The sequence below is a fragment of the Neophocaena asiaeorientalis genome, unplaced genomic scaffold, assembly GCF_003031525.2.
Source record: "Neophocaena asiaeorientalis asiaeorientalis breed wild unplaced genomic scaffold, Neophocaena_asiaeorientalis_V1.1 scaffold134, whole genome shotgun sequence".
NCBI lineage: Eukaryota > Metazoa > Chordata > Mammalia > Artiodactyla > Phocoenidae > Neophocaena > Neophocaena asiaeorientalis.
The window spans coordinates 11,772,494-11,797,707 of record NW_020185339.1 but is presented as its reverse complement, the minus strand read 5'-3'; the positions used below and the strand labels follow the sequence as shown (position 1 = coordinate 11,797,707).

Here is a 25,214-nt window from a genome sequence, read left to right as displayed (position 1 = left end):
AATATCTAAATATATAACAAATATATAAATGGAGTATACCAATTTCATAAAATACTGAAATGCTATTCCTCTTGTAATCTTATTTTCCATCAGATGTCTTTAGATTCTTGGCAATGTCTTTGGCTATGATATGAGAGACATCAATCTTCCCAGCTGATTATGTCCTTTTTTCCCCGGCTTTGCTTTTGAGAAGCTTCTTAAAAGCATCTGTGGGTTGTGGCCAAAGTCAATTGTCTGAATTTGAGTCTAAGATGGAATGTGACACTTATATTGACACTTACATTGAATACCTCAATTATTTTTTTAAATAAATTTATTTTATTTTTGGCTGTGTTGGGGTCATCGTTGCTGCGTGTGGGCTTTATCTAGTTGCGGTGAGCAGGGGCTATTCTTGGTTGCGGTGCGCGGGCTTCTCATTGCAGTGGCTTCTCTTGTTGCGGAGCATGGACTCTAGATGCAAGGGTTTCATTAGTTGTGGCACATGGGCTCAGTAATTGTGGCTCACAGGCTCTAGAGCGCAGGCTCAGTAGTTGTGGCACACAGGTTTAGTTGCTCCGTGGCATGTGGGATCTTCCCAGACCAGGGCTCGAAGCCGTGTCCCCTGCATTGGCAGGCAAATTCTTAAACACTGTGCCACCAGGGAAGCCCTGAATACCTCATTTAAAGCTGGCTCATTTAAAGTCTACTTTACCAACACATGTGTGTGTTTTAGTTTATGGATGTGTGAGTACATATGTGTGACTGCTCACTTACATCCACAGCCATTAACTCATATTTCTAAATTAGCATTAACCCAAAATACAAAGCAGAGAAACAAAGGACATTTTACAGTGGGTAGAATTGAGAGAAACAGACCTAACGCACAGCACCATTTGACTTTGGTCATATATCGGACATAAAGGAAGACAGCTGCATCTACCAACAGAAAATGCTTCATATTTGGACCTATTCGTTTGGGCTACAAGGAGGTCATGCTTAATAGCCCAATTTGCTTCTCATAGTTCCAGCCCTTTCTCTTATGGTTGGCTGAGAAATTCCACCGGTAACCTAAATGACCACTTAGGACACTAAATTGCTTCAATCTCAGCTAAAGTTACTCTCTGACAGTGATGTGGCACAAGTAAGAGGTAAAAGCTACCAGAAAACCCAAGGAGAACGTTGTACAATATTTCATGAGAGTGAAGTAAAACTCACTTAGCTGAGCAAACCAGCCCGCAGAGGCGTTAACGAGGGAGACACCTCACATCGTTAGGGTTCTTGCCAATGCCCTGACGTGGACTGGTGAGTGAATTTGACTCACTTGATATCTAAATTAGCAAGATCTGGGATGATTACAAAAACACTTCCCTGAAATAGTTTTATTTCATCTTTTTGCAAAGAATTTCAGGCCACGTTAAAAAAAAAAAAAAATCCTTCAGGTTCCGAAAACACCATGCCAGAAGAGTCTAGCAAGATAAAAATCCTATACAGCATTTTTTTTCAAAGTCAATAATCAAATTGATGAGAGTAAATGCAGAAACCTCAAGCAGAGCGTCCTTAAACAGTTCTCCAAGTGAGTCCATAGTCCTTACAGTGAGAAAATCAAAGTCAACTGTCTAGTTTTTAGAACCTGTTAGATTTCTCTAGACTAGAATAGCAGGAAAACAGTTCTCCACACTCTTGAGCTCAGTTTTTATTTTCTATTTCAAAATCAGAAAGAGGGATAAAAACTTGTAAAGCTTGTGTTTTTATTTTGTTTGGTGCTTCTTCTAACTTCAGGAAACATTAACCCTTGTGCTAGTTTTCAATGGGAAAAGGATATCTGGGACTAAGAACCGCGTGGAAATTAATTCAACTTCTTCCCCCAGGAGAGAGATCATTCAGAAATAATAGCTTCTGCCCTGCCAATTTCCTATGACTATAATCCCCTCCCCAGACCCAAGGCCAGTAGAGGCAGATGCTGGGCCTTGGGCACTTGGTACCCAGTGCTTTTCTGAATCACCTGGTTTTTATTTGGCTCTTCATAAATATTTGTTAGAAAAATTAATGAGCAAACAAGGGAATAAACAAAGAATTAATAATGCAAGATAATACTATACCTCAACAGCTGCCAGTCCAAACGCTAGTCCAATAACTATGGAAAGACTTCTTGAAAATAAGCATCTTATCAAAGAAAAGCATGACTGTTAAAAACATTAAAAAATTACCTTTAGTCAAATTTTGACCTTATTTTAGTACAGTACAAATTTTTATTTATTGGGCTAACTTTTTACATTGCTATCAAGGAACATACTCAACAGAAAGGAATTGGATTATTATTCCCGCCACTCCAAGCTCCTTCCCCCCTCCGAAAGGTTATAACTGCTGTGATTTGTTCATACATTAGGAAGCATTTGAGGAACAAAGTTTTGCTTCAACTACCTAATTACTGAATCTAGGGCTATTTAGTTATAAATACTCATTTTATCCTAACTTCCGATTGTTCATTTAGAGCTGTTATCACCTTGACTGTGTATTTTTTAGGTTTGTAACCTGCAGCAGAGAGTTCCCTCGTTGAGGTTTCAGCTAATTATAGTGTAGATTTTCATTTTTTTAATTTTTAAAAAAAATTTTTTGGCATGTTGGGTCTTCGTTTGCTGTTCGTGGGCTTTCTCTAGTTGCAGCGAGCAGGGGCTACTGTTCGTTGTGGTGCGCAGGCTTCTCATTGCAATGGCTTCTCTTGTTGCAGAGCACAGGCTCTAGGCACGTGGGCTTCAGTAGTTGTGGCACACGGGCTCAGTAGTTGTGGCACACGGGCTCAGTAGTTGTGGCTCACGGACTCTAGAGTGCAGGCTCAGTAGTTGTGGTGCACAGGCTTAGTTGCTCCGTGGCATGTGGCATCTTCCTGGACCAGGGATCGAACCCATGTTCCCTGCATTGGCAGGTGGATTCTTAACCACTGAGCCACCAGGGAAGTCCCTACATTTTCATTTTTAAAACAAGGTTTTTTTCAAAAATCCCTTAATATGTGTCAGGGTTATTTTTACCTTAAAAAGGAAAAAAAATCATTATGTCCGCTGTTATGCTCTTACTTTAGACAAAAAAGAGAATTTAGAAATTTGTCTCTCTGCCACATTTTTAAACATTTATTCAAACCAGCATGAAATTTCAAGCTTAACATATTTTAGACCAGACCTAAAAATTTCAACAATTGTAAATTATATGAATAATTTTAAAAATGGAAAAATAATATACAATATAATAGTGTTATTGTCTGTATTGCCAGAAAGTATATCATCCCTATGATGGTCCTATATGTGCAAAGGGCTAACAAAATATTGCTATTTGTTAAATAAAATAAAAGTTCTCCGTGAGGTTAAGACAGTCTCTTCCCCTTCATTCCTGAATGTAATGGGTTTCTCCATTCTCATCTGATCCAAAGTGGTAAACATTAGAGGAAATGATTACATCATCTAAGATTAACTATGAGATTAATGGCATCTACTGAGTCACATTCATTATATTTTAGGGGTTTTCTCCCCTCCCCCTCTAGATAACCAGGTTATCTTGGCAAAAGGGAGGGGAAAAGAGAAATGTGAATTATGGCCATTCCAGATTTCTTATTTTTCCAGACTTGTTGCAAGTGACATAAGGCAGATGGAAGTCTTTCATGAATTTATGATCTTCCTTTTGGGAAACTGGTGCAGCTATAAGTCTATCTTCAGCTGAATTATGTGTGAATTTGGAGAGAATATCTATTATTTTTCAGGATAATGCTAGGGCATTTCAAAATCTATCCTGAGGAAACACATCTTTGAGTTGAATCTTTAACAGGACACAGATAGCAATCTACAATTTAATGTTCTAATTTCCTCATTATCCTAAGTGGAAACTACATTTGTTTACACCATAGTTATTTCCCCTCCTCCTTGTGGATATTGCGTCCCTAAAATTACATAGAGAGGAGGAGAGCAGGGAGGAATATAAAAATTAATAATGAAAACTTTTAGTGATATTACTTTGATGATGAAAAGACATGGTAGCTCTGTAATCTGGTAGATAACTTCTCCCCCATGTGTTACTTTAAATACTAGTAACAGCAATTTCCCTTCAGAACAGTCTCCTTTATTTTGATAAAATTAGTAAAAGGGATGTGATAGTCAACAGGTGAGACGTTTCCCCTGAGATACTTTCTATTTCCTAATATATAATTAACCACAGTAGCCATTACTAAACCAATGCTAGACTGAAAATATTCTTTAGGGATTACAGAAATTAACTCACTGAACTATAATAGCTTTCATGTATCTCTCCCTCATCTAGCCTATAATCTCCTAGAGGGTCCACAAGCATGTCTGATTCCAGCAAGGGTCTGTCTGACACCTAGTAAGCAGCGAAGAATAACAGCAAATAAATGAAACATTAATATCAACTGTCATTTCTGTACACTTCCCTTCCAGGCAGAAGGAACAAATTATGTAAAGCCCTATGGTAAGAGACATATCATGTCCTGCAGGAAGCTGTATCTTGAACCCCAAAGACTGAGTTAAATGGGGTCCCATCCTATCTTGTGCCTGGTCCTATCCAAGAAATACCAATAGTTCATTGGATTGAAGTTGCCTACTTATCTTTCTCTCTTCCCTATTAAAGCATTCACTCTGTGAGTGCAGACATTGCGCCCTATTTAGGAATGGATCTCCAGCAGCTGGTGAAAGGCCAGTACATAGGAAGTGGTCAATAAATATTTGATGAATTAAGGAATAATAAGAAATATAACATCCACATATTAACATTCGCAAGTGACATAAATACGTCATCTTTACAACACGTGAAAGACAAACCTAAGTTTTTCTTTTTTTTTTTGGCTGCACCAAGTGGCAAGTGGGATCTTAGTTTCCAGACTAGGGATGTGCCCCCTGCAGTGGAAGCACAGAGTCGTAACCACTGGACCACCAGGGAAGTCCCCCAAGTTTTTCAATTGACTTTAAAGGCATGAGGCAACTTCTCAATTGGAGCAGTAATTAGGCAAATTGGTACGTACACTTAACAACCAGAGCGGAAACCTCTAAAGCCCAAGTTATTTCTTTACACCCAATATAATTACCTGAGAAAGAGAAACTTTGATTAGAAAAAGAAAGCTTTACTTTGAAAATTAAAGTGAAAATATAGATTTCTAAGACCTATGTTAAAATAGAAAAATAGAGGACGATAATGATTAAAGTCACCAAAGAGAGGACAAAATAAACTTTTAACTGTTAGCTTGTACTTTGCCTCCCCTTGCAGTAGAATGTTTCTCTGATCTACTAAAGTTGAATTTAAATGATGCCAGACTCACAGAAGAAATAAAATACTTTCATTTTTATATCTACTTTTATCTTTAAATAAGGATTTTTTTTTTTATTTGGGAAATTCCTGGGACTTTTATCTCATGATTCCCATTGTAATTGCTGCAATTTAATATTTTGTGGAGACTTTCATTGTGGAAAAAAAAAAACAACAGAAGCACTTACTGTGCCAAATTTGATCTGTTCTCACCTGTTTGTAAATAGTTTTTCCATCATACTTTGTACAAGAAGAATCTGATGCACCTGGACATTCACATGACTTGTAATAGTATTGAAAATTATCTCCCCAGTCAGAAGCTCCATTGATCAAACCACAACATTTTAACTGTTTGATGAAAAGTAGATATGAAAAACAGTCACGAGAGAAGACAGAAACATTGTCAATACATTGAATCACATTCTTCTGAAACCACTATTAAGATGTTTCTTATACTAGCATATCGCATAAGTCACCTCACCTAACTCCCTGAATGAAGAAACAAAAATGAAGGAATCTTCCATTTTGGCCTTCATGTTAATGCAGGAAAAAATAGAGTTTCAGATGAAAAAGTCTGAAGAACTTGGAGAGAATATAAAAAACTCACCTTCTAGTTCTTAATGAAAAAAGAGAGGGGCAGAATCAGATTTACGCTTCTTAGGTCTTAGAAAAGAAGCTTCCAGAGAGTTCATGAGAGAGTCAAGGTCTCTTTAAAGAACTTTTACTCAAAAAAGATGAGAGGTTTGAAAAGTGAAATTTCTATCTCATGACCTTTGATCACTTTTGGAGGAGAGGGGGAAAAGAATGAGAGGCATCTCAAAGGCCAAAGAAGATGCTTAGTGGACCTTCCATGAGACTGAATTTTACACGGACATCTGTAAAACAGCTAAGGGGTGAAAATGATGAATGAAACTCTTAGAATAATGTCGGGAAGGTAAGGCTCAAAATAAACCAAAACATGGGGAAACACTAAGGAAAGTTGTGATCATGTTTGGGGAAGTAAAACAAGAAAGGGATAAGCCCAATGACTCAGAGTAATGGCACATAATATTATTAGATGAAAGAGAGAGGTCATTATCTCATCTTGCCCTATTTGCTTTAATTAGAGAGAAAACTTCTCATGCAGAAAGGTAGAAAAAAATTGAAGAAAATAGAACCAAGACTGGGTGTTTTTCTAAGGCTCAAGTGCATTGCAATGGTAGGCTATTAAAAGGACTTACACTTACTGGCTGGTGACCACGTTACCCATGTTACTTAAACCTCTCTGTGCCACAGTTTCTTCATCTGTAAAATACAGATAATAATAGTCGCTAATGATAGTATCTAATTCACAGAGTTGTTGGAAAGATAAAAATAGAATACCCATGTGAAGATATGAACTGTTTAGCCCAATGCCTGGCTTGTAGAAAGTACTCAACACGTGTTAACTGTCATCGTTGTTGTTTTTGTTTTGTGTTTATTGTTTCCTTTGTGCTCTAACATGAACATGATCTGTTCAACATTGATATCAGTACTTTAGATAACATTATAGAAAGTGCCTTTTCAACTCTGTAGTTGATATAGAGCTGGGAGTGATGATTAATACACTGGAGAACAAAATGGAGTTCCAAAAATAGTTCAAACAATGGACTTAAACTAACAGGTTCAATTGTGGCAGATATAAAGTCTTGTGCTTTAGCTCAAAGATTTACTTGCACAAATGTATGACTCATTAGACATTCACGTGACAAAGAGCTGGAGATTTCTGATGGTCTCAAGGTCAATCAGTATTAGCAAAGAGAGTAATCTTGAAACAACTTCCTTTCTTGTTTCCATGGTAGACATAATTAATTGCTCACTCTTTCTGATTAAATAATCTTGAATGATATTGATACAGACACTCCAGATCAAAAAGAATATGTCCCACTATATACACTCACAGATCAATCCATTTTTGGAATACAGTATTCCTTAGGGAGGTATAGAGACACACTTAAAAAAGACAGAGCAGGAGGTAGAAAGGCTAAACTTGGTATAATATCTAGTCACCAGATCAGATGTGGGAGCAGTTGGGGAAGAGGTTGGTCAGGATGCATTGAAAGTGTGATAGCAGTTGGATGAACAAGGCACTGTTCAGTGAATGATACAACTATCTCTAGACAAGTAGTCATCACTAAGAATTCAAGAGAGGCACATTCCACTAGTACGTTAGCAGAGAATTTCTGTGGGAATTCCCTGAAAACCAAAAAGAAAGCCACTTAGTATCTACAAATTGTCTATGTGTGATGGGGCCCCAGGTCACCTAGCCAGAGTCTGGGGTAGGATTCTTTTTCCAAAGAGGCATTACTAAAAAAAAAGAAAAGAAAATCCTTGTGGATATACATTTAAAACAAACAAACAAACAAAAACAGAATAGACAATAAAAGAGAACCATAGTCCTGGGAACCCAAGGAGCTTCAGGCACAGAATTTGTGTACAAGAGCAGAAGTAATTCAGAATTGTGCTACATCAAACAGAACATTTAAAACCCTATGGTTGGCACTAAGCCCTTGGATACCTGGGACAACGTGCAACAAGTGTGATGCAGGACCCAACCCAGAGACCCAGTGGTTACCTGTAATACATTTTGCCCTAGATCAGCAAGCAGGGAAGATCAAGGATGCTTGGTCCCACCCAGTGGAGAAACTGAGTTGCCTAAATTCTTCCTGCTTTTAAACTTGGATTAATCTGGATTCTAAAGTGGGAATAATCCTGGAGGAGAGAGGATCAAGGAGTACAGCTCTGGGGGAGCTAGGAAAAACACAACACAGAGGAAGTTAAACAGAGACTAACTCATATCAGGTTTCAGCTCCTGGAAATGATGCTTTAAGCAGAATTTTTACAAGCTGGGGGTCTATCCAAATAGGAACTGGGGAATGCTCTGGGAAAAAATGTCATCTGATAAATAGTTCAAGAAACAAGTTCAAAATCAAAGCTTTTAGAAGTCATACGAGAAGCCATTTTCAAAGAAAAACTTGCAATATGTAGAAGTAGATTTTTTTTTCCTCTGAAATTCCAGAAGGAAGAACTAAGACTAAATGATATAAATTCCAGGGAGGAAGATTTTGTTTCAAATTAAGAAAGAACACATTAATCATCAGACTTAGATGTAAAGGGAATGGGATGGAATGGGCAAAAATGGGCAAACTTTCAGCTCTTCAATATTTAATTAGAGGGTGTATGAACATAAACATAAAATACTTCAACTAATGAGAAGTCAGGTTAAATGTCCTGTAAAATCTAGCTCCCCTCTAAGATTAGGAGGATTTCTATGACATACGTGAAATAAATGCTACACGTAGTTAATATGATGGAAATTCTGAGTAAAGAAGGTGTGGTTGGGAGGAGTTTCACAGAGCAATACTTTAGTCAAACCTCAAAGCACATGTAGTATTTGTAAAGAAAGAACAGTAGTAAGTGCATTCCAAGGATGAGGAATGATGCAGAGGCAGGAAGGCAGATTTGTTTAAGAGATCCTGAGAAGACAAACCTGGTTGGACTAGAGTGCTTTCTTCATGGAGTAGTATTTAGTAAAGTTAAAATATTAGGTAGGATCCAGATAGTAGAATACCTTCAATACCTGCCCAAACTTTGACTTTACCCTGAAGACAGTGAAGTAGCCAAAGTAAATACATACATACATATATACTGGAAGGGCTACTGTACTGCTTAAAAAGAATTAGTGAGTCAGACAGATCTGTATTCAAATTCCAACCCCATCGCTTGTTAGCTGTCAGACCTCTCGAAGTCGTAATCCCCTCATCTGTCTAATAAAGATGAGGATAACGATATTACCCATCTCATAGAGCTGTTGTGAGAATTAAATGAGCTACTGAATGTAAATCTGGTACGTACTAAGTAGCAATAAATGATAGCTATAATTAATTTTATGAGAGAAGGGTGGGCATGGAGGCAGAGAAGGAGAGAGAGAGAAACTCCAAGCATCCCAAACACACTATCCTTCTAAATGGTAAATATTAAAATCCTTATTGATCTGGCTCAATCGAGGCTTAATCTTTCATAAACATCTCTTCTTAATCTCTGTCCTATGCTGCCTCAGAACTTCGTAAGAAGGTGGGAAAAAAATTAGAAATATTCCTGGATTTTTCTTATGGCATAGTGACAGAATAATCAGTCAAAATCTGCAGAAGGGAGAGACATGTTTCAATCTTTAAAGAATACACCTGTTAAAAATTAAGTAAACAGACAACTATGTCCAACTCTCCAGATAACCTACAAACTCTAATTACCTTTTCTTGAATTTCAGAAAAGGCTTTCTGGAATAGTTTTCCATTTGTTGCACTCAAAAGATGTACATTAGTCTGGAGAGTCTCTTTAAGAGCGCGTTCAGTCTGAAAATTGAAAAGTATTGTTAAATTATTCATGCCAGAAGGTAGCATGTCAATTTTTCAGACATTTCCAAGATTATTAAGTATCATACGTGTACACACCTTAGATTTGTTTGTAGCTCCTACGATACCTGCCACCACTTGCAGAAGTAGGATCAGAGTCAATCCTATGAAAAACTGAAAGAAAAGAAAAGGAATATATACCACACCCAGTACATTCAGTAACATCTAGGGACATGTTGCCACCATGCTTCTTTCTGCAGTTGGGATCATATTACAGTTGGAGTATTAACCATGCTCTTCATTTACTCCATCCTTTGCCTCATGAATCAAAATTGGGGTCATTACTACTCAGAAACATTTTCTCCAAAGACTGACTAAGGAGAATGGTTAAAACTAAAATCGATTGATAGGACTGTATGCATCGGTATGATGTTGAATGGAGGGAAGTTTGAAAACTTAGATGAAGTTATTTGAATATGATCTTTCTCGTCCTTCATCAAACACAAACTCAAACTTCAAGACAAACTTCAGAACTGAATACCAAACAACATCTCTACCACTATTAGAATCACCTGGGGTCTTGTTATAAATATAGAGTCCTGAAATCTGCCTCAGATCTACCGAATCCTACTTTTGGAGGATCCCACAAATTAGTTTTTTTGTTAAAACAAGCTCCTCAAGTAATTAAATTCCCCAAATTGCAAATAAGGCCTTATTAATCAAAAAGCAACCACCAGGGATGCTATTAGAGTCCCATTAAAACTCTATCTTTACTTTCCCTCATAATCAACCATCCGTTAAAAATTATTTGTTCAGGGACTAACACAATACTACTTTTATCAGAGAAACAAGTTTAGATGAGCTCTGATAAACTCATGTCAGATTTCTATCTAGTAAATACTTGATGAATTTTTCTAATATTTTTTTCTATACCCATTTATGATTTTCTACTGTATATGTGTTAAAAGTGAATATCTGTGGGTTATCCCAACCCAATCTATCCTTGAAGCTTTCTAAGGGACAAATTTGATTATCTCACACCCTTACAATTTTCTTAGCATGGACTATGATTTGACTGTAGCCCACACCCAGACCCGTCTTCCATTATTTACTGAAAGTAGCCCTTGCACTCTCTAGCCATACCCAAGGCTTTGCAGTTCCCCAAACATGCTAGCATTGTACTGCCAGGTCCTCTCCCTGGAAAGCTCTTCACACACTCACCCGTACAAACACCTTATTCACTTCTGCTTCTGGCTTGAAAGTTCCCTTCTCTATCCTTGCCCTTCTCTTCTTGGGCCACATTCACTGTTACTAATTGTTTACTTGTCAGTCTTCCCTAATGGGTTCTAATTGTTTTCATATCTATGTATCTTTTAGCACAGTATCTGGCACATAGCAGGTACTTAGTAATTGAATGAATGACTGAATGGATAACTAAAATTTGTCTTCTCTCACAGTATCCTCTAACCTAAGATAAATATATTAGCTTCCACAACCAAACCCTCTAAACAAAAGTGAGAGAGTTTCATCAATCTTGGCAAGTCCTTTGGACGGACAATGGGGATGGGAGATAATCCTTAAAGTCTGAAGGTTGGGTATGGGGATTTTTCGGGAAAACTCACCAAAAGAAGCACAAACTGGTTTTCTTTCATGGCACCAAAGCATCCCAGGAAACCCAGAATCATGATGGTAACACCCACAACAATCAAGATATTCACAGCAATATAGGGGTTAATGGTAGCAGCCCCAGGACTGAGAATCTGAAAATGAAAAAGATCAATGACAGAAAATCCCTTTTCTTGATATTTTTTATTCAACAAATATCCACTGGGTAACTACTGTTGTGCCAGGCCCTGTTCTAGGACCTTGAGATACCTCAAGGATGTAAACAAGCAAAAATTCCTGCCTTCAAGGCACTTACATTCTATTCTATCGAGGTATTACTTGTCCAGATAATGTTTCCAATTTTATATTTTTTGAAGATGATATATTGGACGTTGGACGGAAGAAATGAAATAGGCTTTTAAAACATCAATTATTCTAAAAAGCTTAGAAGGACCAGTAGTTTCACCCATGATGTGATCTTTGATTTGCATATTTTGTGTTTTATACCTGACAGTAGCATCATAAAGTGTGTTTTTATGGAAGTTTATTTATGTAAATTATAAAGCCTAAGTTCCTCAAACAGATAGACTCAACAATATGAGTGAATCTCAAAAACATTTCACTGAGCTAAATAAACCATATTCAAAAGAGTGATTGCTGTATGATTCCATTCATATGGCATTCAAGAATAGGTAAATCTATGCAAAAATAAACACATTGGTCCTAACCAAACTTACAAGCTTTTGCATAACGAAGGAAACCATAAACAAAATGAAAAGACAACCTATGGAATGGAAGAAAATATTGCAGACAATGCGACTCACAAGGGATGAATTTCCAAAATATACAAACAGCTCGTGCAACTCAACAACAAAAAAAACAAACAACCCAATCAAAAAATGGGCAGAAGAGCTAAATAGACATTTCTTCAAAGAAGACATACAGATGCCTAACAGGCACACGAAAGGATGTTCAACATTGTTAATTATTAGAGAAATGTGAATCAATGAGCTACCGTCTCACACAGGTCAGAATGGTCATCATGAGAAAGTTTACAAAAAAACAAATGCCGGAGAGGGTATGGAGAAAAGGGAACCCTCCTACACTGTTGGTGGGAATGTAAGTTGGTGCAGTTACTATGGTAAACAGTGTGGAGGTTCCTCAAAAAACTAAAAATAGAGTTGTCATATGATCCAGCAATCCCACTCCTGGGCATATATCCAGACAAAACTACAATTCAAAAAGATATATGCACCCCTACGTTCATAGCTGCTATGTGCAGCAACATGCATGGACCTAGAGATTATCATATTAAGTGAGGTAAGTCAGAAAGAGAAAGACAAATACCATGTGACATATCATATGTGGATTCTAAAATATGACACAAATGAACTTTTATGAAACAGACTCATAGAGAACAGACTTGTGGTTGCCAAGGGGGAGGGGGTGGAGAAGGGAAGGACTGGGAATGTGGTATTAGCAGATGTAAACTATTATCTATAGAATGGATAAACAACCAGGTCCTACTGTATAGCACAGGTAACTACATTCAATATTCTGTGATAAACCAGAATGGAAAAGAATATGAAAAAGAATATATATGCATGACTGAGTCACTCTGCTGTACAGCAGAAATTAACACAACATTGTAAATCAACTATATTTCAATTTTAAAAAGTATCCATTTGGGGAATAAATAAAAAAGAATAGGTAAATCTAAGCTATGATGATAGAAATCAGAGCAGTGTGGTCTTTGAGCAGAGTATAAAGGAAAGAAGGAACTGACTGCAACGGGATATGAAGGAACTTTTATGAGTTAATACAGATGCTTTGCATTTTGATTGTAATAGTGATTACATAGGTCTATACATTTGCCAAAACAAACAAAAATTTAAACTAAGAAAATAAAATAAGTCTAGTTTCTAATATTCCATATCAAGTCTATCTCCTTGTTCCCAGGAAGTATAGTCTATAGAGTCTTCCAGAGACTCTTTATTTTGACTGACTATTTAGTAATGGGATATTGAGGAAAATATCCTAGGGCCCATTACGATGGGTTGGGCTACCCATTCTGCATAATTTGGTTCTTTTCTCCCCCACATGTATACTCTTCATCACTTTCATAACACCTAGCCTCAAGCTATCTCTTGCTCTACAGATATGTCCAGAAGTAAATCACAATTAAAAAGTGAAACCTTGTTCCTCTGTTATATTCGAGTGCTATGTGTAGCCCATCTACCTCTTATGATCTCTATCTACTGGGCTATTTCTAGGTAGACCACTAGGTCTTACACTAGCTCAGAGACTGCCTCTTGGAATCTGCTGCACAGCATGTAGACTAGCTCCTTTAACAAGAAATACCAAAATAAAAAACAAAACAAGCAAACAAACACACACTACTATTCATGACCTTTACATTTTTAAAGACTTTTTAAATCAACTCATAGCCTAGACAAAACCTTTATTTGATAATCAGGAGGAAGGAATATGCTAAAGTTGTAAGAGCACTAAAAACTAAAATCTATATTCCAGTCACAGTCTTTATAAATAACTAAGTTTCTAACCATAGAACAGTCAACTAACCCTACTGGGCTCCAGTTTCTCACTTATAAAGGTATCAGCCTCTGTAATACCTAAGGTTTCCTTTGTCTCTAAGAGTCTATGCTTACAGATGATGTTTTGATTTACATATTTAGAAAGCTGGTTATGTCCTAAAGATTTTCTTTTTGTCTCTTTTTCAGGTTTTCTGGTTTTTTTGTTGTTGTTGTTGGTGGTGGTTTGCTTGTTAAGATTGGAGCTAAGAAATCAGTTTCGTTAATAAACAGGCATGGTAACTGAGTCAAAATAGGTAATGACAAAAAAAACCCCAAAAAAGCAGCATTAGAAACCCCGTTCTATCTACTCACCATCAAAGACTGCTTCACTAGCACATTGTGGCCAATGCAGGAAAACCCTAAGGCATCTAAGACAGTTTAAGCCTCAATGGCTGAGTTATGAAGACTTGGTTAGTCAGTCCACATATAGAAACAGTAGGTCAAATACCTACCAGTGAGACCTGGATAGTGCGGCCAGCACTTATTTGGCAGGCAATGAGGCACTTCTCTGAGACTGATCTGGGCAGAGTGACCCACTGCCAGAGTGGCCAGAAAGCCATGTGTTGGCTACCTGAGGATCACTGCTTCAAGTCCAGCCCAACAAGTGGCTATTCTTATTCAGAAAAGAAATAGAAATCTGAGTTCAGGTATTTGTTCCAGGGGAGAGACAGCAGAGTTTTAAAAGCTGTCTTGGATGAACACTGTCTGTGTGTGTCTTAGAACAAGGGGAGAATTTCTACAGGAAAGGACATGGCTGAACTTTGAAGAAGAGGGCTTAGGGTCTTCTTTGGATTATAAAGGATCTCCTGGGACAAGGATGGTTGTGCATACGTTTTGCCTCACACAGGGCTGAGTTCATCCTGATGGAGAACAAGGCATCCCTAAGAGACACTTTAGCACCAAAAGCTTTGCTAAAAGATGTTCATAAAGACATCCTGACATCCTTGTTTTCTGTGTTTGCACCCAGGTTTCTCCTTCTAAAACTTCTTCCTCTGTTTTTCCACTAGTAAAATTCAGTTTTCTGCACAGTCTTGATTCTTTGTCACTGACTTTGAATAAAAATAAATCAAGCCAATTTCACGTAAGTCAAGCTGGTTAAAATCGTCCTGGAAGATACTGACTTTTGTTTAGGGTTAGAGGCTGACAGAGAACAAGAGTCAAAATGTAACTAAAGATGCTGCCTAGCTCTATTAAATCATTCTTATCCCCAGATTCATAGTAACACCCTCTCAAGGACAACAGTTCTTTAATACATTCAATGTGTGTGATTTCTTAGACTAAACACCAAGTTTGTTTACCAGAAGCACTGGGGGGAAATAAAATGTTCCCATATCAAACAGAAATAAAATAAAATTTAAAAATAAAATACAGGCTGCACACACATCTTAAAAAGGCCAAAGCACCCTCTAAATCAATAGCTTTTAATCTCTGTGCTTAATTATGAGTCCCAAAGTCAAACATCAGCTTCTAAATGATTCTAAGAATCTTCAAATACTCTTCTAGGACTCAAATCCCAGAGTCCAAGGGCATCAGGAAGTCACAGATATATTTTTATCACTATAAAACAACAAATGAAATCCTGATGGACTAGAATGTTACCAACTATTGCCACACCTATCCCCCATTCAATTTCTTCACCATGGTGAGGCACAGAATGAAGAGGCAGTGAATTGCCACTGTGATTCTCTGGGTTCTCTAATGGTAGAAAGCAAATTTTAAGGAAAAAGAAAAGAAAAGGAAAGAGAGAAGAGAAAATAAAAGAAAGGGAAAGGGAAAAAGGAAAGGAAGGGAAAAGAAAGAAAGAGACGGAAGGAGAGAAGGAAGGGAAAAAAGGCAGGAAGGAAGGAAAGAAAGAAGGAAAAGGAGAGAAACAGTGAGAGAGCAAGAAAAAAAAGTCCAAAAAAACCAATTCTTTTAAAAAGGGAATCAGAACAGATGTCAATCTGCTTTTGCTTTTAATATTTCTTTCAACTAGGCTATGCCCAATGGCATGAAACTGCACCGTGGTATAAGTTTTAATAGAAAATGCATTACCTTATTTCTGTTTTAATAATATCTTAATAATTATTAAATAGGAATCAACATTCCTCTTAGAAAGGGAAACTTTATTTAGGCAAATACTTCGAAAGGGCCCTAGGAGTACATGTGAGCCTGAATAGTGGCAAGAGCCCAGATAACAAAGAACAAGGTAACTGCCCTGTGTGAGATAACAATCGTAACTTGCGGGGCGGAACACCCCTGGGAAGAAGCGAGCTGGGAGAATGGAAGCCGGGGAGCCAGGAAATGGTGCCAGGCACTGTGTTAAGTGAAACTGACAGACCAACCCTCCCACATGCTCACCCTGCTCCCACCCACCACACACACAATCTTTCCACACTTGTGACACTGTGGTACAGAACAGAGACAGTGTGCGTGGAATCCAAAGACCAGAGCTAGAATTAATTGTAGGAACTAAACTTCCTCCAGACCCACAGAAATCTTGGTAAGACCTTTGCCACCCATGGAACGGTGTGTGGTGGGGCACAGGGGATCATGCTAATCTTATCTTGATGTCAGGAGGCTGGACATTGCCGGTCAACTCCTGAGTTACACCGGTGACCAGCCTCTTGCTGTTACAAGGGGTTACCCTTAATACCAAGAGCCCCAAGTAATTACCAACTATCTTTGTACTTTGCTGCCTTTAAAACACAGATTCAAATTCTTCTTCTCCAAGAGAACCTCTCACCTTCTTTTCTTTTGGATCACTACCCCACCTTGGGAATCAGCCAAATTATTGTCAATGCCTTGTACAAAAATTACAGCTCTTGGTGGGGTGGCAAGGTGGTCTATATCCTCTAGATAACTTCAGGCTGCACTTCAGCAAATAACGAAGGAGGCTAATTTCTGCTTTGGCCCCTTCCCGCCTCCTCTTTCATTCCCATCTTCCTATTAGGGGAATAACATCTTCTCCATTCTCTAGAAGGATTGATCAATGCCTAGCACAGTGCCAGGCACATAGTGGGTAATTTTGATTAATTAAATTATAAAATCACAGATCAGCACAAACGATTACGTGAGGCAGTTAAGGAAATGCTATAGAAATATTTTATTATTATTATTACTGTCATTACTTTCATCATTATAAGAGAAATAAACTACTTTGGCAGCGGAGAAACTTGTATTTATTTACCTCTGGACCATCTTTGCCTGCTTGTAGCCAAATTGCTACTGCCAGGATTGAGGTACCACATAGCTGCAGAAAAAAGAAAAAAATGTTAAGAGTACGCCCAAGATAAACTACAACTCTAATTCCACACACCTCTAGCCATCTGGTAACAATGGTTTATCATTAATTCTACCATTACAACCTAAAAGACATAAATGAGGCATATTTATGTGTAGATAATTGCTAAAATGTTCTGTTGTAATTGGAAAGTTTGATAAGAATAATCTGTTTTCCATCCACTACAGGGGAGGGGAAAGATGGTTTTCCATGTTTCAACTCTTAACTGCGTTTCTGATAGATTTTAACATATAAAAGATAAGTAATAACAGTTTAAAGACAAAATATCCTTATTGGGCCTCTGGGCTTGTCTTTGAGAAGCTGTCTTAGACCATAAAGGAAGGGAATAACTGATCAATCACCAAACGTTCCTTCAAGATTCAAGAAGTCAGGATGTGGAGGGAACAGCAGAACATTTGACAACATTTGCAGTTAAGCAACAAGGGTTTACGACACTTTTTGTACCCAAATAAGCTCTTTTAAAAATAAGCTCTTTTAGGTAGTAAAGCTTACCTAGAGAAGAGGAACAATGAGGAACAGCATTTAAAGTCTTAAATTCCTTTAATGACTTTACCAGATTATTTAATTTGGACCAAGACCAACACAAAAAATGTGAAACATATTTTACTTTAATGTAAGAAAAAAACCTTGTCTTTCAGCTTTGTTTTTGTTTTGTTTTGTTTTTTAAGGTATAGATGTTGTGGCCTCAAAAAAAAAAAAAATCAAAGATCTATTATTAGATAGAGATGTTGAGAACAAGCTTGGTAACATACCAGACACAGCAGTAGACTTTGGAGGAGTTTCTAGACTATTCTGGCCTTAGGGTTCTCTGACAGAGAAATGCCTGAGTCCTCCAAACCCCATGACTTTGTAGTATCATTGCTTTCATGTATGGTTCGGCCATATGCCCAAAACCCCCAAACAGCAGTTTCACTTAACGGCTTCTCATTACGTTTGCTTTGGGAGTAGAGTCGGGGCTTTTGTGAAAGGAATAGGGAGTGCAAACAGCAGCTGAACCTATGCTCCCTAAAAGATCTCAAAATTCATCTAGGTTCAAGCCCTTTATTTCAGATTAAAGAAACTGGAATCCCAAATGATAACAATGGTCACATGGTGAAAATCCAGCAGCACTCCTAATCTAGCCCCACCCTTACTACATGCTTCAACTCCTGCAAAACAACAAATGCAATGGAAAACCAAAGCTTTTTACCAAAGAGCTCTTTGCCAAATCACCAAATCACCTATACAACTTAATTATCTTATAGATGCGCACACGCATACAAGATAAACCGCAAATCTTTGAATAAACAGCTTTAGAGCGTGAAAACTCTCCTTATTTCTTTTCCTCTTTTCCACTAAATCCTAATTTCATTTGCAGATGGAGATAAATGCTCATTTTAGTGGTTCTTTGTTAATAAATAAACCTGCAAGAATTTATATCAAATAATAATGAGACCCTCTGTGATTTTCAGTAATTTTATAACAGTTGGATTTTTTGTTTTTCCTTGTTCACTGGTATTTTTCTCCTTTCACAGGTAGATTTACATTGTTTGTCTTAATAGTCACTCTGGCTTTCAGCTTTAAATGAAAATAACATTATCTGAATAGCTATTATGATTATCATCTTAATCTGATGTTTTTATAAAACTATCGATGAGAATATTTTAAGAAATGTATCATAATTTTCTAATTAAATTAATTAAAAGTAATTGGTTTTCTATCAAGAACAGTCTAGAGCCATGATTGATACTAACCTGTTTTATCCCAATTGTTATAAGATTGATCATCATAATTGTTCTTTGAGTCCTTTCTCCAGTTTGGCTTTAAGGGTTTGCCCCTGATTTTTTTATAATGTTTTAAATAATTTGGAGTATGAATCAAGAAATAAGCATCTAGGTATGTCCTTCTTTCTGTTGATAAGGTTGTAAAAGGAAATTAGCTGATAGGTTAGGCCCCCAGGTTAGCCATCAGTGGACACTGCAGAACTTACTAGGCCTACTCCCCACTAGCCCTTTCTGGTTTCTCTTTGAAGAAAGTCACTGTTGTTGTCACTCAGCTCTCATGGGACATCCTTCTTTTTATGAAATTAGGATGCAGTTGGTCTGAGCCAGCATTCTAAGAAATTACGTAATTGATGTTTGCTTATGAATATACTATGGACTGAATTATGTGCCCCTAAATTCATATGATGAAACCCTAATCCCCAATGTGGCTGTATTTTGAAATAAGTACCCAAAGTGGAGGCCAGACTCAGGGTGAGCATCTCCCTCCAGCCCCACAGATTCCTTGCCACACGAGGCCAGAGGAGGATAAGAGTAGGACTAAAATACTATCACACCAGATTCCAATATTTTTAAATTAAAAATCAATACGATTGTTGGAATTGCGAAAATAGCATTAATTGAATTATTATTGTGTGTCAGTCCTTGGTCACAGGCTTTCATAAAGTATCTTAGTTAATCTTCACCATTGACCCTGCTGCGTAAAATTACCATCCTCGTTTAACAAGTGCAGAGACTGAGGCAAAGAAAAATCAAGGAACATGTTCCAGGCCACAAAGAAATGTAGATTCAGGATTTGAATCTCAGTCTGCCTGTTTCTTCAAAATCAACTTTCCATTCTTCTAATTTATGATAGAGGAATTTCTGTCTTATCATAATTCTTGCCATTTTATTTCTTCCTCTGTTTCAAAATCCAAATTGGAATTTATTCATCACTGCAGAGTGGTTTCATACTCCTGACTCATAAAAAAGCCTGTACAATGATGGCTGAAATGTCTGTTTCTTAAACATTTATTTAGCATTATTCTGAGTTCTTTATATGTATTAAACCATCTAAACTTCACAACAACCCATGAAGTAGATATTACTACTATCCCAATTTTACAGATAAGGAACTATAAAGCACAGAGAGGTTAACCAATTTCCCCAGGGCCACACAGCTGGTGGTGAAGGAGCTGAGGTTCAGCTCTTAGCCTCTGGGCTCCAGTGTCTTTGTCACTGTTTTAAGTTCCAAGCTGACTGCATAGTGGCAGGCAACCATTGTATTTACAAAATTCACACACTTCATCCATAGTCAAGTCTATCTTGGGGGATTTCATCAATCAGAATGAAATATAATTGCACCTTATTTTTCAGTTATCCAGTCTCATAGTTATGTCTGCTCTGCTTCAACTCTCTTCATTGCGCTCGGCACAAGCAATCTAGCGTCCCAGGTACCATATAAAATACAACGATGACATTGAAATGCTGGTTCTTGAACTCTCTCAATTCCTGACTTCCTTCTGCTCTCTTCAAAACTCTTCATGGTTGGCTTCCTTCAGTTGCTAACACCTTTGGCTTTACAGCTTGTCTCCTTCTCACCTTCCCCCATTTGGGTTTGGTAATGTTACGTCACTCTGCTTTCCTTCATAAAGAGCCAGCCTTTCCACAGCTCTCTGCCTCTGGCAATGGTTCCACTGAATCTGTGGGCTAAAGGCCCTGTGTTCCATGCTTACCCAGACCCCTAAGATGCTCCAAGCACCCACAACACTCCCATGCCTGACTTATCTAAGAGGAGCATAAGAAAATGTGGACAGTTTATCTGTTTTGACACAAGACTCAGAGAAATAGGTTTTGCACCTATGATTTACCTAATTCACTCTATTTGCACCTCTAATTCACTCTAATTTGCATCAAACTCTAGCATGAGTGATTAGGAATGATTTTTGCTTTCTCACGTTTTTCTTCAATTACTAATTCTAACAAATAGAAATCACTGCGTATTTATGTGGCATATCTCAAGTTCTCTCACAAAAGAAACTGGTATGTTTAGCTTAAATAACCGTATGCATACTTTAGAGATATTCCAACATCTGGCCCTACTTTGCAAAGGCTTAGTTTCTCTAAAGTTATACCAGAAAGAATTCATTTGAAAACATAAGGCCATGGATGTCTACAAGAAAACCACATCAGTGGGACCGTAAAATATTTGCTTAAGTAAACATTAGAAATGTGACAAATTGCTAATTTCCTATGAAGGATTATAAAATTCCAGCTGAGAACTCTGGGCTGGGAGCAGAGGGGAGAGTAAAAATAGAAATGGTTCCCTGACCTCACAGACTCCTGCTCTAACTTTTGAATGAAAATATGGATGTCACCTGTTGGCTGAGAAGTTATCATTGGTCTTTACAACTGTTGTTCTTACTCAAGATGTCTCATATAAAGATTATAGGTCCCTTCCCATCACTATGCTGATGGGAAGAACAAGGCCTTTTAAGGGAAGTCAGAAATATCTAACTGAAATCCGTAGCATCAGAAAGACTTCATTATCAGAAAAACAGAGATAACGGTAACCGTAAAATAATCAGAGCTCTCCAGGAAAGCAGTAACAATGACTGGGTACAGTATTGTACAGATGTCTACAACTCACCTTGTACTCTTATATCAAATCTATAATCCTGAACCTATAACATACCCCTTTCCTAGACTGTCTTTTTCATTTCAGTTTAAAATTCAGATCTGTTTCAAATTCCTATTAGCTACTGAATAGCTATTCATTAGCTATTTAATGAAATACTGACCTCTGATGTATTTAAAACAGCCATCAACACTTTGTATGCTGTTTTTGTACAACATGGATATATTTTGACTATTTCCTAGTTTGAGGATTGCTACTAGTTTGAAGACTTTGAGACGTTATTAAAGTAGAAGCCATGCATTTATTAGCATATTTATATTTCAGTTTGTTTAAATGGCCCATATATATTCTGCATCATAAAGAGACAATGGTTGCAGCTTTTTAGAAACAGATATCAAGACTTCTTGGAGAAATGCTGATTCCAGGTCTGGGGCAGGAAATAGGGAAGTGAGCCTGAAACATCTTATCATCCCAAATAGTGAAGAAGTTATCAAAGTTATTAGGGTCATGTCAAAAGGACTCAGGAGCCAACTTGAAGACTCTCCCACTGGCCAAAAATGGAATAAATTGCACCTCAACGAGGATAAGAACTGTGATGGTATTTAAATCTATTATTTCATAAGGATATTTAAAGAAATACTTGCTTATCACCGTTGTATGATACCAGAAAATGAACTCATCATTTTGAAATCTGTTGAGTAAAGAGTAAGAAACAGGGCTTCCCTGGTGGCGCAGTGGTTGAGAGTCCGCCTGCCGATGCAGGGGACACGGGTTCATGCCCCGGTCCGGGAAGATCCCACATGCCACATGCCGTGGAGCGGCTGGGCCCGTGAGCCATGGCCGCTGAGCCTGCGCGTCCGGAGCCTGTGCTCCACAACGGGAGAGGCCACAAGAGTGAGAAGCCTCACATTTATGCTGCCTTTCTTAAAAAATAAAAACTGGGCACTAATGGTAACCAATTAGTAAATGCTAAATCTCTCCTTATTGAAAGTATTCCAGCTAGTAAAGGAAGAAAATGATAGAAATAGTATGTCACCAGTTTGAAACTCAGTGAACTGATGGGTTGAGGTTCTTAAGCAACAATAGCTACTAACATCACAAAAAGTGAGATGGTCAGACAGTATACACCTCTTGATGAAAGAACAAAATATCACTTATAAGCTAGTTGTGCCCCATCCCCCGAAATAATATCCTGAATCTTATCAAACTGCCAAGTGCAACTACTAAGTTAGAGATAACACAGGACACAAGGGAACATGTTAAACTATACCATGGGTATGCAAATAGCAAAATCCAGATCACAGAAAATACAATAGGACAAACCAAACACACAAGTACATAAAACTTCCAGGGTGGGGGAAAGATGAAGATGGATGGAGAACCTAATGATGAAAGTTGACATAAAAGATATATCAACCAATCAATCGCAGTCGTGGACCTTGTTTGTATTCGGATTCAAAGAGGAACATTTGTGAGGCAATCGGAAATTTGAACCCTGGATAGACACTTGATAATCAGTTTTAAAATTCTTATTAAGTTTTTAGTGTGATGACATTGTGGGTACACTTTTTCAAAAAAAGAATTATTTGTCTTTTAGAAATATACACTAAAGTATTTACAGATGAAATAGTATATCCAGGATTTGCTTCAAAATAATATGGGGTGGGGAAAGTAGATGAGAATATGGACCGGGAAAGATTGGCCATGATTTCATGGCTTTTGGGGCTGGATGACGGGGTTGATTATCCTTTTCTATTTTGTGAATGTTTGAGGTTCTCCACAATAAAAAGTTAAAAGCAAAACCAACCAAAGTACATAGGAATCTCTTTGTTTATATTCTAATCTCAATGTTTAACCAATTTTAAATATTTCAAGGGAAGAAATTTATCAGAACAAACTTTTAAAATCTGGCATATATTCATGAGCTTCATTTAGTATTTGCAAAAGCAGCCCATTTTTCTAAGGAAAAGAGGAAGTACGAAGAACAAACCTTTCTTATTTTACTCATTTATAGTCTCACTTACTTACTTACTTTACCAATATGTATCACTTGTACTCACTAGGGCTACTGACATTGAATGGAAAGTCATTCTAGACAATAAGACTATATTCATCTACTTAAGTTTAGCTAGGTACATCATTATTTTAACAGGACAGAAATTTACCAACATGTAGATACCAGCTGCCTGTTTACTAAAGATAACCAGGTAAAAAACAAAACCAGAACTTTCTCCTCCTTATACTGCATAAGCCATTTTTTAATCCAGTACACAAAATAATTTTTTCATGTATTTTGGGCTATTTCTATTGACTTACTTTTGAACAATCTTTAATTGCATCATTTATATTACAAACGATAACATCAATTTTCCAACATCCCAACATCCAACATCCCTTAACCACTTTGCCTTTCCATATTTCATTTTTCAACTTTCCAATGTCAGATTTTGCTTATCAATTTATTTGTTATTTCTTATGTCTACAGACTTTCAAGAGAAACATAAGAGCTGGCTAAAACACAAACCCTGTTGATTAAAAGATGGGGCAATGACACATCAAAATACTAACTTTAAATTTCTGATACAAAACTAGTGCCTTAGTTTAATCTTTCCATGATTAAGTAATTTTACTGTTTCTCTTTAAAGTTTAGCATGACCATTGTTTCTTCTTTGGGTCTCTGAAAATGACCCTCTTCTCACGTCTTTCTCATCACACCCCACCATTCACCTGTTTCAAACCCAGATGTAAAGGTTAGAATTTAGGAGTTAGGCTCCAAATGGAATCAAATCAGATTTTTCCCACAGGGTCCTTAAACTAGGGAGGCCTGAATGATATACAACTAAGAATTGTCTTTTAGTTAAGGGGTATTTTTTTCCCTCTGTGATTGTTTTGTAACAATATCAAAACATTTATGAAATGTTTACCCCCACAGAACCCGAAGTGCACTTTTTTGAGTCATTGGCTCATTTTCAATTACTGAAATAACCAAAGAAAGAACAAACACATCCAAACAAGTAAATGGAAAATACACTCTCCTCCTCTTCTGTTTCTCTAGTGCAGAGTCTGTTCTCATTTATGATATTTATGATATCAAGATCCCCTTTCTTGCATAAAATTGATCATTACAAGAAAAACACTCACCCAGGACACGACGTTGAAGATAAACATAGAATATTTTATACAGACACTCACACCTGCCATGTCGGAAAAGGATCAGGAATCCAGATGCTGTGAGTTTAACCGTTCCTTCTAGGATTGTTCTGCAATGGCTCTGGAGTAATTTGCCTGCAGAGATTTCTGTGTTCACGGCCTCAGAGCAGAAATAGAAAGCAAAGAAGTTGGGGCTGGGGGGTGGAGAGTGGATAATCCAGTTATTAAAGTGGATTAAAAAAGTAACACACACAGTTAAATATCACAAGGTCTATCTCTAGGCAGGTGTGTTCTTTTGCTTGTCGTGGGCCCTAGGGTACTGGGCCAGAATATTTATGATCCTTTCTCCAAAACTGCCTTCTGTAAAGTAAACAGATACCAAGTTAAGGGAGTGGTGCTAGAGCAGGGAGAGAATGGCACAGCCATAGAGGCTGTTGATTTCAGATAACCACAACCCGACTTCCCTTGCCTCTATTTCAACTACAGGGAAACAAGATTGTTTTGCCCTGAGATAAAGGGACATTGTGTCTCAACTCATTTTTGCACTGTCTTTTC

At 37.5% G+C, this 25,214-nt stretch overlaps 1 protein-coding gene across 3 annotated transcripts in view; it reads right to left on the bottom strand.

Annotated features, from left to right (window-relative positions):
• Positions 1-24,890, bottom strand: part of TSPAN8 (tetraspanin 8) — a 27,644-nt gene extending 2,754 nt beyond the window's left edge. The window contains exons 1-7 of one of the 3 annotated variants that reach the window (XM_024737036.1): positions 24,651-24,890; positions 17,019-17,081; positions 11,273-11,410; positions 9,750-9,824; positions 9,549-9,650; positions 5,494-5,628; positions 2,079-2,162 (exon numbers count right to left, since the gene is read on the bottom strand). In XM_024737036.1, coding sequence (XP_024592804.1) covers positions 2,079-2,162; positions 5,494-5,628; positions 9,549-9,650; positions 9,750-9,824; positions 11,273-11,410; positions 17,019-17,081; positions 24,651-24,710 — 657 coding nt within the window. In that variant the 5' untranslated portion in view covers positions 24,711-24,890. The remainder of the gene's footprint in view (positions 1-2,078; positions 2,163-5,493; positions 5,629-9,548; positions 9,651-9,749; positions 9,825-11,272; positions 11,411-17,018; positions 17,082-24,650) is intronic. The other 2 variants (XM_024737038.1, XM_024737037.1) reach the window with 2 other exon arrangements.
• Between the last annotated feature and the right edge of the window lie 324 nt (positions 24,891-25,214).